The 12,368-nt window shown below is 37.4% G+C and overlaps 1 protein-coding gene across 1 annotated transcript; it reads right to left on the bottom strand.

Annotated features, from left to right (window-relative positions):
* Positions 1–2,540: 2,540 nt before the first annotated feature.
* On the bottom strand, positions 2,541–4,774 carry LOC147563219 (uncharacterized). The gene has a single exon (XM_086635640.1). It carries the CDS (start codon positions 4,297–4,299, stop codon positions 3,205–3,207), a length of 1,095 nt encoding a protein of 364 aa, XP_086491766.1. The 5' UTR covers positions 4,300–4,774; the 3' UTR covers positions 2,541–3,204.
* Between the last annotated feature and the right edge of the window lie 7,594 nt (positions 4,775–12,368).

Raw genomic sequence — 12,368 nt, 5'->3', positions numbered from 1 at the left:
CTCTAATTTGCTTTTTAACTTTTATATTTAGAAAGACGTTGAGATTTTTGTTAATTTTAAATTTCTAAGAATAGAAACTTACTATATAAAATTCAAGATTTCGACTGAAAAAGTAAGACAACGAAAATTAAAAAGATCGATAAAAGCGGGGGCAATTTACTTATTTGGTCTTAAATCATTGTCATAACATATCTAAATTAATATAGAGTTAATTCCTATATGGGCCCCTACTTTGTGACCAGCTTCCTTTATGGCCCCATTTTTTTCGTAAATTCAAATATGACCCCCTATTTTCATGGAAATGTCCTAACTACCCTTCCTTTAAATCTTTTTTGAAAATAAAATAAAAAAAACAAACATAATTCCACCTCACTTTCCTCTCCACCACTTATCTCTCTCCACCTCACCTCTCTTCCCAAATCATCTTTCTCTCTCTCCAACTCACCTCTCTCTCTCTCCAACTCACCTCTCTCTCTCTCCACCTCACTCTATCTTCTCCGATGAAGGTCGCCGGTCGGAAAATTTTCCGGCCGGCGACCTTCAACCTAAAAAAAAAAAAAATTTTTGGGAAAGATGATTTGGGAAGAGAGGTGGGGTGGAGAGAGATAAGTGGTGGAGAGGGAAGTGAGGTGGAATTATGTTTGTTTTTTTTATTTTATTTTGAAAAAAGATTTAAAGGAAGGGTAGTTAGGACATTTCCATGAAAATAGGGGGCCATATTTGAATTTACGAAAAAAAGGGGGCCATAAAGGAAGCTGGTCACAAAGTAGGGGGCCATATAGGAATTAACTCATTAATATAATAAGATCCGTACGTAATTGAGTTTTTGGCCATTCAAAATCTTTAATTACTATTCAAGAATCTTTATCACGAGAGGTAGAATAGAAAAAGGTTGAAATAAACATTCCACCATCTTGAAACTAGCATAATAGTTAGGTTGCTACCGACACCATATCTAAAGTCCCTCTTTTTTTCTGTTCAACTGTCTAAAGTCCCTCTTTATCACTACAACTCTTACATACTAGTAGTTTATTTTAGTCTAATTTGTGATGCCCTAACTAATTTGAATGACTCATTTGAGTTGAATTTAGATTTATATCAAATTTCAGATTCAAACTATTGGCTAAGAAGTGAGAGAGTTTCATTGTCGAGTCCAAGAGATTAAAGTTAGAGAGTGAAAGATGAACAAACCTCATTTGGAGAAAGGCTATCAATGAGTCTAGATGCTACCAGTTCAGTTGCTTTACTTAGAAATTAGAAAACCCAAACCCTACCTCACTCGTAAAGTCAGACGTGATAGATGGACGCTTCTTCTTTTCTCCTTTCCCTTAAATATTTCAAGCCAAATCCCCTTTCTTCGTATATTAGAAATAGGAGAGTGATACAGTGACAAAATTCTTGATTTAATAACTCACTTGCATTAAAAGACTTAAGTTTTTTTGAAAATTTGACTTTAATCAAGACCGTCTTTTACACATGTGATCATCAAGTCAATGATTTTATCAAAAGTCCTTTGCACACTTGGCCCTTAAATGTTCATTAGTATATGTAAGATTTGTTTATTTCTTATCATCAATTAATGATTTTCTTGGGTGTGCTTTTGAGTTGACAACTCCATATATTTGTTATTTATTGGTAGTTGATCGTATTGGAAAGTCGTACCTTTATAGAGAAATCTGGATTAGTATATTTTACACTCTTTTGTTTATAGTTACAGATATCCTTGCAGAAATTTGATTCTAAGAAAAATTTGGTAACATTTCTTCTATGTAAAACTGGATGTTTTTTTCTTCCGGAGATTGACTACGATAGTCATTACAATAAGATGTGAATAACCAAAGTTCAATAAACCATCGATTTCACCTCCGTTGAGAATCAACTTGGGACTTCTAGGGTTTAGGAGTACATGCACTACTGACTGAGCTATCAACTGTTGGCGTAAAACGGGAATTAGAATATCAAATGTAAATGAAGTGCAAAACTTACCAGCTACATCTAAAATTATCCTAAAAGAAAATCGTCAAATGGCAATGGGGCCTAAGAATAAAAAGGAAAGGAATAAAAAAGTAAGAAACAGACAAAGAAGAAAATGGTAAGAGAGTAGTGAGTCATGCATTGGCTGCCATGTCTGTTGTCTGTTGATATGGGAGGATGGTACCAACTTGTTGTACTAAGTTTTTTCTCACTGGCTCATTGTGGATAACAAAGTTTCAAGAGACTCCTCTAATCTCTAACTCGAACACTCGTGTGACTCTATGGTGCTCTCGCCTTTTGCTGCTGTTTTCCCAAGCAAAAGAAATCGGAGGAGCTTGGGCTAATCTGGATGAAGTTAATAGGGCTACAATTTGCTCAAACAACATACTACTAGTTTATTTATTATTATGTATCAAGGAAAACAAATGAAACTGCAGATGTTAGTGCTAAAGCAGAAGCGCTCTAACGCCTCATGAGAATGCAGTGGTCATTCATGTCTATATATTCGTCTCAAGATATGACTCATTCTAGTGGGCCTAAGCCTGTTTCGATTCTGTAAATGAGAGTTGAGTGGTAAATTGACGTGGTATTTAAAAAGAAATGTGATCCGACATATAACATTCTACGTAGCCAATTCGATACTAAATCACATTAAGATAGAAAAATTAATCATGCGTCGAAACAACATACACCTATTATTGCATATGAACTGAAAACCCTGTAAGTAACAACATACCTGCAAGGCTGCAATTTTTTTAACGGTTGAGATCGGAATCAAAATGCTCGCACCCGCCAACTTGATATCTTATTCTCAAAAAGATTGAAGTTTGAGGGTTTTCTTCTAAAGGATGTAGATAGAGGGGAACATGCCTTATACAATTTGAAGCAACTCTAAATAATTAAATTATGAACGATAACATATATGGGCATAGCCTAATCTAACAACTGACATGCTGGAAAACTTTTATCCAAACATTCCTTTAGTGCAACGAGAATGATTTCAGCCTGGAAGCTAATACACGGTTTTCGTATACTCCTTTCAACCCGGCAGGCTTGTCAGAAACCCTAAGCAGAAGCACTGTGTGATCCCATCGAAGATTAACCTAACAATAGGATGAGAATACCACTTCTTTTCAACTTGCTATAACTCCGGTTATCTCGATATTATGACTATCCAGCAGAATTAATCTGAGATAGGAAGATTACATCAAGACAGTATCGCATACCCACTCATCTAGATGTAGGAATGACAGCTTGTATAAAATTTTGATCCTCCTCTTCCTCTTCCGATGCTTCCATATTTTTTGATGACATACAAGTGAAGTAGAAAACAACACTCATCATATAATCAATAAGAACCACAAACGAATACATAAACACCAAAAGTGGCCCTTCCCATAACCTTGAAGACCCATCTCCATAGCTCACAGTGTTCACTCTATGCTCATACAAACCCTCTAGAAAAGCCATTCCGATCGTTGACATAAAAAATAACAGAAGACCAACTTGAACCTGTCCCTGAATAAGGATTCCCGACCTAAATAACGCCTTGGGTCCTGATTTCTCCTCCAAAATAGAGACTATAATGGCAAGATTGCATATAATTATAGCATTGGCAAAGATCACTGCAAATATCAATCCTACTACCACCAAAGGATAGATAATTTGTTGAGATGGAAGGCCTAGTAGAGAAAAAATGTTGCAGATAGCAACAACGAGAACAAGAAACAAGAACACACAGCCAACAATAGCCATACAAACCCATAGATATGTCCAAACAAGACGTCTCCAAATCTTAACTATGACTGCGAAGAATTTTGACGAATCAAACTCTTTTCTTAAATAAGCACAATTTACAGAGTAAGCGGTCGCTGCTCTTGATAGGAGCGAGAATGTGACATAGAAAGGGAACGAAAATGCAATAGAAATGGCCATCTGCGATAAACGATCACATAACTTTTTGATGAAAGGGTTCAAAGTAACTCCACTAGATTGTGCAATTACTAAAAGCTTAATGCTTAGCTTCTTCACTACGGATTCATTAAGTAGGATATTAGAGAGAACTATAGCAGATAAAGGGCAAATTAGAACTATTAAAATCACCATTAAAGATGAAGAATCATATCTTAGTATCCTAATTGCTTCTCTTAAGATCTCTAAACTATCCATTGAATCAAACTGTTGATCAACATAAAAACTCCTATGAACACCCGTTTCGGGCAATTCGAGTTCTAATTCAAAGGCTTGTAATGGGGTTTCTTCAGAATCATTAATGTTTGAACTATCTAGATCACTTGTAGAACAATTTCCACTAGAATTCTCCATTAAAAACAGTAATTTAAGCACTACCCTTAATAATTTGGTTCAAATTCTCTACTTTAAGCACATAAATTCTTCTAATCTGAAATCAGTTTCAAACATGGAAAGGAAATCATAAGTCTATTCAGATCTTGCACAATGAGAGACAAATTACAATGAGATCGAGAAATTTAATACCTTTATGAGCTCATTCAACATTAAAGAGAAGATCAAATGGCTAGGGTTTAGATTAGTGTGACTGGTGATGACTGATTAAGAAACTTTTGAGCTACATTCAAGTGTTGAAATGCAAGTTGAGATTGGTTTCCGAGGATAGAGAGAGAAGAAGAAGAAGAAGAAGAAGAAGAAGAGTGAGAAATTGTTTGAAGATCTCTTTCTTTCTCTCTCTAGGAATCAGAGATCAAGTGAGAAAACAGATATGATGTGAGAGAAGGGAGAAGAAAGATGGGAGAGTAGGCTGGTGAATAATAATCGAGGGGTCAATCTTGAAAACGGTGAAACGCGAGAGCTTTTTGTAAAAGAAGTTTAACCCTTTTCTGCCCCCTGTATTTGACCAGCTTCAATTATGACCCGTTTTAGTCAAGGAAGTTGTATAGGCATTAGGAAATGACCAAACTTGTTAAAAACAATGTGATTTTCGCCCAAGGCTGCAGTTATTCTTAGACACAATTTCTATTTTTTAGAGGCAATTTATCACTTCTACTGCTCCTGCTCCTCATGTGTCTTCTCTTCCTCCTTCCTCTTCTCTATTTAGTGGCCTTCTTCTCTATCGGCCGCGAAGGGAGAGGATCCTCTCCCTTCGCCAACAGTCTAGATCTAGGAAGAACCCCATATCCAGACGACAAGATGTAAGGTAAATTCTATCTTGTTATTGGTGATTTTTACCAGACACCTTGTTATATGGAGGTCTGGTTTACTAAACTGTTGGCAAAGAAAGTCCTCCCCTTTGTCGGCGACTAGAGAGAGAAGAAAGAAGGTTAACCCTCTTTGGTGATGCTGCCTGTAAATGTTTCTCAACACTTCTTTTGACGCTTCACTTTTTTAACACTTTAACACTATTCTTGTGACACTTTGCAACTTTGTGTGAAGCACCACTAATTTTTTTACTTTGTTACTTAAACACTTTTTTGAGATGTTTCATTGACACTTTTTGGGATGCTTCACCGATACTTCTTTTCTGACGTTTCATCAACACTTTTGTAGCACTTTTTCGACACTTATTTTATGTTTCCTTAACACATTTTTGTCCCACTTCACAAGTCCTTCTTGCAATTCTTCTTTGACTCCTTTTATATCGTGTCCACATCCTTTATGTTGCGCTAGTGTATCTTACACTTCAACGACACTTTTTGTAACGAAAATCAGCACTTATCTTCCTCAATATTTTGTGGTGCTTTCTCAATATTTTGTGACGCTTAGCTGATATCTTTTGTAATGTTTTGTCAACACTTTGTGTAAAGCTTCTTTGTATTTGACACTTTGTTGATATTTTTCATAGTGCTTTCTCATCGGCGAAATTGGGTGAAATGACCCTTGACCAACTTGAATTTGTAAGAATGACCTTAGTTTTCAAAAATCTCTCAAGTGACCTATTATTTTCATTTTCTCCCAAGATTACCCTTTATATATATTAAAGTCTAGAAAATCTAGACTTCTTTTGACCCAAGACAGAACCGGGAGTTGCTTCTCTCTCTACAACGCCATTTTCATTCCTTCAACTCTAGAACCCATTCCACCATTCCTTCTCCAAATTTTTGCCAAAAATCACTCTAGTTGAATACTAGTGGTATCTCTGATAATGGTGGTGCTACTATTGTTGGGGTTTCTGAGGTTTTGAACTTAACATAAACACGTTTTAAGTTACCCATCTCTAATCTCACTAAGGTTTGAATACTCGTTCTGCCTTTTCTTTTCTTTTCCAATGAGTTCTATTTTTTTGAATTGTTTGTGTATTTTCTCAGTCCTATGGTTAATACATTATCATTTTTTTTCCCAAAAAAGCTCAATTTGAAGAAACAGATGATGGGTCTCTGGACTATATTTTGTGGAGATTGTGATGATTGTTCATATAATGGTGGAAATCATGTGGGTCTTTATTTGCAAATGTTATTGATTCTACTTCATGTATAAACAATGCCATTATCATTTCTGTTGGTTTTTTATTATATATTGCTGTCACTTGTGTTCTTGTTTACCTTTATTTCTAATCCTTCATCAAAAAAACTTAAAATTCCTACGCGTGTTCAAGGGTCTCCGGCAATGAAGGTTTTCGCTGCCATTTACAATGGTGGTATGGGGTTGGTGCATTTGAGTTTGGGCCTTTGAATTTTGGAAAATAATCTAAGAATAGGGCAGTCCATTATACCTTTGCATCAGTTAGTCGTTTTATTTCATGGGTTCACTTGGTTGTTTCTTAGTTTAATTGTCAGCCTAAGGGGAAGAAATCTCCCAAGTGGGTTTTTGAAACTTTGGTCTAAAATTATATGCTTGTTTGCCGAAATTCTTTGTATCATCTCTCTGGTAGTTGGAGTCGCGAAGAAAGAAGCTTTGGTTAAGACTGTTATAGATGTTTTATCTTTGCCAGGAGCAATTTTATTGCTACTATGCACTAATAAACAAGTCAAATTGAAAGAAACTAGCCAAGCTGACAATTATGATTCGTTTTATGTTCCTTTGAATGGTGAAACTAATGGAGGCAGTAATATTGGGATGGATAGCTGTAATGGTGAAACCCCCTTTTGCCAAACCTGGATTTCTGAGTAGAATGTCATTTTGGTGGTTGAATACATTAAAAGAAAGGATATGACCCTTGACGAAGAAGATATACCCATGTTGCGGAAGGTAGATCGTGAAGCAACCTGTTACTCATTGTTCACAGAGCAACTACAGAAACAAAAAATGACTAAACCATCTGATTCGCCTTCAGTTATGTGGGCTATACTTCACTGCTACTGGAAAGAGATTCTGATTTCTGGTTTCTTTGCATTGGTCAAGGTTCTCACTCTTTGTGCCGGTCCTGTAGGGTTTTGTGTATCCTATACACTAACTAGTGTTGTAAGCGGAATCTCAAACATCTCATGTTTAACACTAGATTGCCCAGGAACTATATGCATAAACTAATCAATGAACTAGAGAGGGATAAATACCTTAACGCATTTTTCCCTCGAACCATTCCAATCGCATGCAAAGATCGAGAGCTCCAACTGTAGCTCCTCTACTTGAGACACCGAGTGAATAGACTTGATCTCCCTTCCTTTCAGACTGCTAGGACTTAGTAGAAGGTTGAGAAGAACTCTTCTTCTTGACTAGATTGATAGAATGGGAACTTTTTCTCTATATTCCTCTCTCTCCAATAGCTGTATATTCAGAGAGAGAGAGAACTGTATAATTTTCCTTAGAGAAAAATCCACACCTTTTCTGTTCTCAACTGACCCAATATATAGACAAACCCTAATTAGAATCTTATTCAGATTAGGTTTTCTATTTTCTGGGTCACAGAAAAGATAATTACCAAAATACCCTTTTTGGGGTATTTTGATAATCCCCTTAAGTGTGGCCGGCCAGGGCAGCCCACCATGGGCCTTATGTGGCCGGCCCACTTACTCTGGTCGGCCATCTCATGGCCGGCCCAAAGAGCCTTCCTCTATCTTGTCCCGAATCTCCATTCGGACCCTTTTGGCCTTCCCGGTTGAATCCCATCCAACTTAAGCCAGTTCCCGTCTAGTCAATACTCTCCGATCAAGTTACCACTCTTATGTGTAACCCGTTGTAGGATCTGGTCTATGTTAGCCTCGAATCAACTCCTTGATCCGACGATCGTAGTTGGCTTCTAGCAAAGCATTACGACCCCTAATTGGACCGGACTGGATGATCTTTACGTGTGGTCATCGTTATCCTAACTGACAAATTGATCGCATTGCCACCTTGGTCGAAGGACACTCCTTCGGAAGGACATCCCCTTCAGACCGAACGGATAAATCCTTCAGTCTCCCACTTGTACTTAGAACAAGTGCAATGCTCGATTCCCATGTCGCTTAGTATCCCATCTGATACGTCACACCGTTCAGACTTTCTTGATCCAGAGAACAACTGTCAATTCAAATGATTAACTCTTAATCCATTTGAGTGCGGCCACACATTTCACAGTTGCTTCTCCTCAAGTGGCCCGGAGATACTTATTCCTAACTTAATAGGAGGACATCATCCAGTCTTGTACTCCCACTTAACTTCATGTCTATCCTGTCTCCCCCAGTATGCTGCCTTTATAACCTCCTTTTACGGCGCGGCGTTTGACAGTACCAAAGTTCGACATTCCTTACATAAGATGAGTGGAGCACTCATGTTTACGGAATCTCTCCAATCTTGCCTATGAGAGTTTGTGACGCCTTTTTCAACTTCTTGAAAAAACTCTCATCTTTGGGTTAATCCAATGTAGATTCCCCAATCTACATCCATGTAATTGACTTAAATACCATATTCCTATAGCCCATGGAACTGCGCTATCAGTCAATTCCCATGCTAGTCTTCTTAAGTCATTGTTGTCCATGCAATGACCTGGACTAGGGACTCAATAATGAATCTATTCCACGTTCACTTAGTGGGGTTCCATTTACCAGATCACGTATCTGATAAACCCACCTGGAATTCCTCATTATTTTTGGACCGTCATTAAACACTAAACCATGATTTAACGACGAAATAATTAACTTATTTCTGATAATAAGAGTTTGTAAATCTTGAGCCTTCCCGTGTAACTCCTTACACCCCCAAGTTTACTAGTCTAAGCTTTTCAGGAAAGCTTAATGCCTACGACCTTAGTATTACCACCATACTTAGTCAAGGTGACAGTTTAGTTAATAGATCAAATCTATATGGATTTTGCTTGTTATCATCCGATGATAATCTTCAGTATCGCTATACCGAATTAAAACTTCCCAAGTTTTAACTACTTTCTTTTATTTGTAAAGTTTGCAACAGACTCTGCCTGGAACCCTTCCAGCTTACTGTTCCTCCAAGTCAAGATTGTCATCTTATTCTGGAAGTTTGCAACATATGACTTTTCAACCTTTTATTTTCATACCGAGATCTCACAAGTTCTTCTCAAGTACATTGTGTGATCCAGATCAGTTCATCTGGATTTGATTGGTGACGACCATAAATACTCCAAGTATTTTGCGACGTTGAGGCGAATGCTAATCATGTCCCACATGACCGATCTTATGCCTTTTGCATAACCATCTTTCTCATGCGTGCTTGCTCATCAGAATCCTTCAGATTCTAAATCTTGCTAAGCTGTGTGCCATGAGACTTGGGTAGAAATACTCTGTTTGAGTGTTTCACATTGGACTTTTCAAGACCTTTTCTTGAACAAGTCTTATCACCTTCTCGATCTATCTCCATAAATCTTTGGTGCCCAAAAGCATTTCACCTTTATGTGGTCCTTTTATTGAGTCAGTTCTAAACTGTTTTCAACATCAGAATGTTGTTCTCAATCTCTAGTATGTCTTCTACATACCGGACCAAAGAAAACTGGGTCACTCCCACTAACCTTCTTGAACTTCTTGAATTCAAGATTTCTCTTCATTCCCAAAGAAAACAACTCTTGTATTCTTTGCTGAATCGAAGATTTCAACTCCTACTTGCTCGCTTTAATCCCTTGATGGATTTTGAAGCTTGCATTCTCACTAGCTTTAGAAGATTTAACTTCCTTCTGAATGTGTCATGTACACATTCCTTTGCTAGTAATAGATCATTATGGTCATGCTCTGGGAAACACCAATGTTTCCCTCCTTGTCTGTTTTTCACTTTGAAAAACCTATTTGATCTTAACAGGAACCCTTCCTTTAAGCAAAATAGACCAAGTTCCAAACTTGATTTCAGACATGGATACCATTCTGATCATATGGCTCCAAGCCATGTTTCGGAGCGATTCCGTCACAGCTAGCTCATTTTTTTCTTCAGCCGGATCCCCATCCTCTGAGACAGATTTATGAGCTTTCAAGGTCTATAAGGGGTTTGAACAACTTCGAGACACTCTCAACTCCTTGAGGGTTCTCTTGCGAATCACATTCGCCCTGCGCGGGAGGATCTCCAAGATCTACCATCTCTTCCTCTCTTTCCTTTTCTATCGGCTCAGAATAGTTAGGAATCGCGACTTCTGACATCGGTACAACGGTGTCAGTTTGTTGCTCAGATCGAATTTCTTCGATTTCTAATATTTCTCCCACTTGTCTTCTTGAAATAACTCTTATTTCAAGGAAGACACCACCACGAGCAACAACCACCTTGTTCTCTGATTGCTTGTGGAAGAATCCCCAATATTTATTTATCCCATAAATAAATATTCTTTCTTGATATGCAAACTTGGTTCTCGGAAACCATTTACGTTTCATATCTATAGACCTTCAGAAAAGACCACTTTTGGAACCCTTCCAAACCCATACTCTTATGGTGTCTTTTCAGCTTTTGACGGAATATGGTTAGCTAGGAAGAACGACCGTGTTTGAGAATATATCCTAGAAAGTGTTCGGAAGATTGGCCTTAACCCATCACATATCGACTCATGTCTCACATGTTCGATTACTCCCACTAGACTCATCATCCATATGATGTGTTTTGTGGAGCAAGGTGAGAAACTATTTCTCAACTTCTTTTGATGGTCATCAAATTTCTGATTCAAATATTCATCATCTCGATCCAATCGAATGACTTATATTTTCGTCAAGTGGATTCAGGTTGACTCTAGTTAGTGTACCAATAGTCTTACGTACATCTGTATGTACAAAAACTATTAGTTTACTAGTCCTTTCTCCCTTTCTAAAAGGTGACTTTGTCAAATGGCCACGTTGAACAAAATTCACATGTGTCGTATGATTCAAAATCATTAGACTTAGAAATCCATACCATTGGATCTTCTTCATGTGTTTTATGTCAATTTGACCAATGACAAAACATGAGTTGTCCTCTCCGAATCCTTTGATTATAGCCTATCGTATCATTGTTAACGCTCTTGGTTCTCTAAGAACCTTTCGTTAATTTAGCACTATTTTTAAAACATCTGATGTTTCTAGAAGAACATAATAACTCTTATTAAGTTCTACCTAGATTAGTGTCTAAAAGAAGACTTTGATCCCTTTCAGCATCCTTAGCAACTCTTGCTTCTGCTCCCTCTTGGATCCTTTCTTCTTTTAGTCAAGCATGTAATTCCCACAAAGGGAATCTACAAAACTTGCTAAACTAACTTAGTTAACAAAGATACAAGAATCGGAATTCATAATTCCTTTTCTTTTCTCTTTCAGGTACTCCGGGTAGTTTCCTTGAATGGCCTAGCCAAACTTTTACAACGACCCTTTAACCTTTTGAATCATAAGAACTCTTCTTATATTCTTTCGGTAGCTGAATCTTAAGAACGTTTCTTAGATTCACTTTTCCTCAATGTTCTTTTCAAGACGACTTTCTTAGAGGCACCATCCTCTCCATTCACGACTTCTAGTGGAACTCTTCCTTTAGTTGTCGAATGGTTGTGTATGCATCCATATCATTAATCTCTACGCGAGAGAAGAATTTTATGGATGTTCACAAAAGACTTTGGATAATCATATCCTCAGTCGTCTGAAGAACCAATGAACATTAGGAATGATATATTCTCGGACGTTTTCTTTATTTCGAATTCGAGAACGCTTCTCGGATTCCTTTCCAATCATGAAAATAATTTTCGTTTAATTCCTTCTGAAGGAATGAACGAAGGTTGGAAAACTCTTTTCTAATAGTCATATATCCTCTACTTTTAAAAGAAAATAAAACAAAATCCTAAAACTCATTATCATTGCAAAAACACTTTTTGCCATATTATTCAGTGAAAACCGTCCCCCTTTGAATAATACGATTCCAAGATCCCATTCCTGTGAAGCTAAGCGTACTTTGGCACTGCCCTTAACTTCACCCTCCTGGGTGAGTAACTCCTTACTGATCATATCTCATATGACTCTTGGTTGACGAATAACACTTATGTGTTAAATTCATCCTTTTGCCTCGAAATCCAAAACTCTTTTGCTGACTCGTTTGAGAATAACCAT

The sequence above is a fragment of the Eschscholzia californica genome, unplaced genomic scaffold, assembly GCF_041429995.1.
Source record: "Eschscholzia californica isolate CP2 unplaced genomic scaffold, dmEscCali1.0.p SCAF_1, whole genome shotgun sequence".
Classification (NCBI taxonomy): domain Eukaryota; kingdom Viridiplantae; phylum Streptophyta; class Magnoliopsida; order Ranunculales; family Papaveraceae; genus Eschscholzia; species Eschscholzia californica.
Note: the sequence above shows the minus strand (reverse complement) of the source record. Positions and strands in the feature narration are given on the sequence as shown.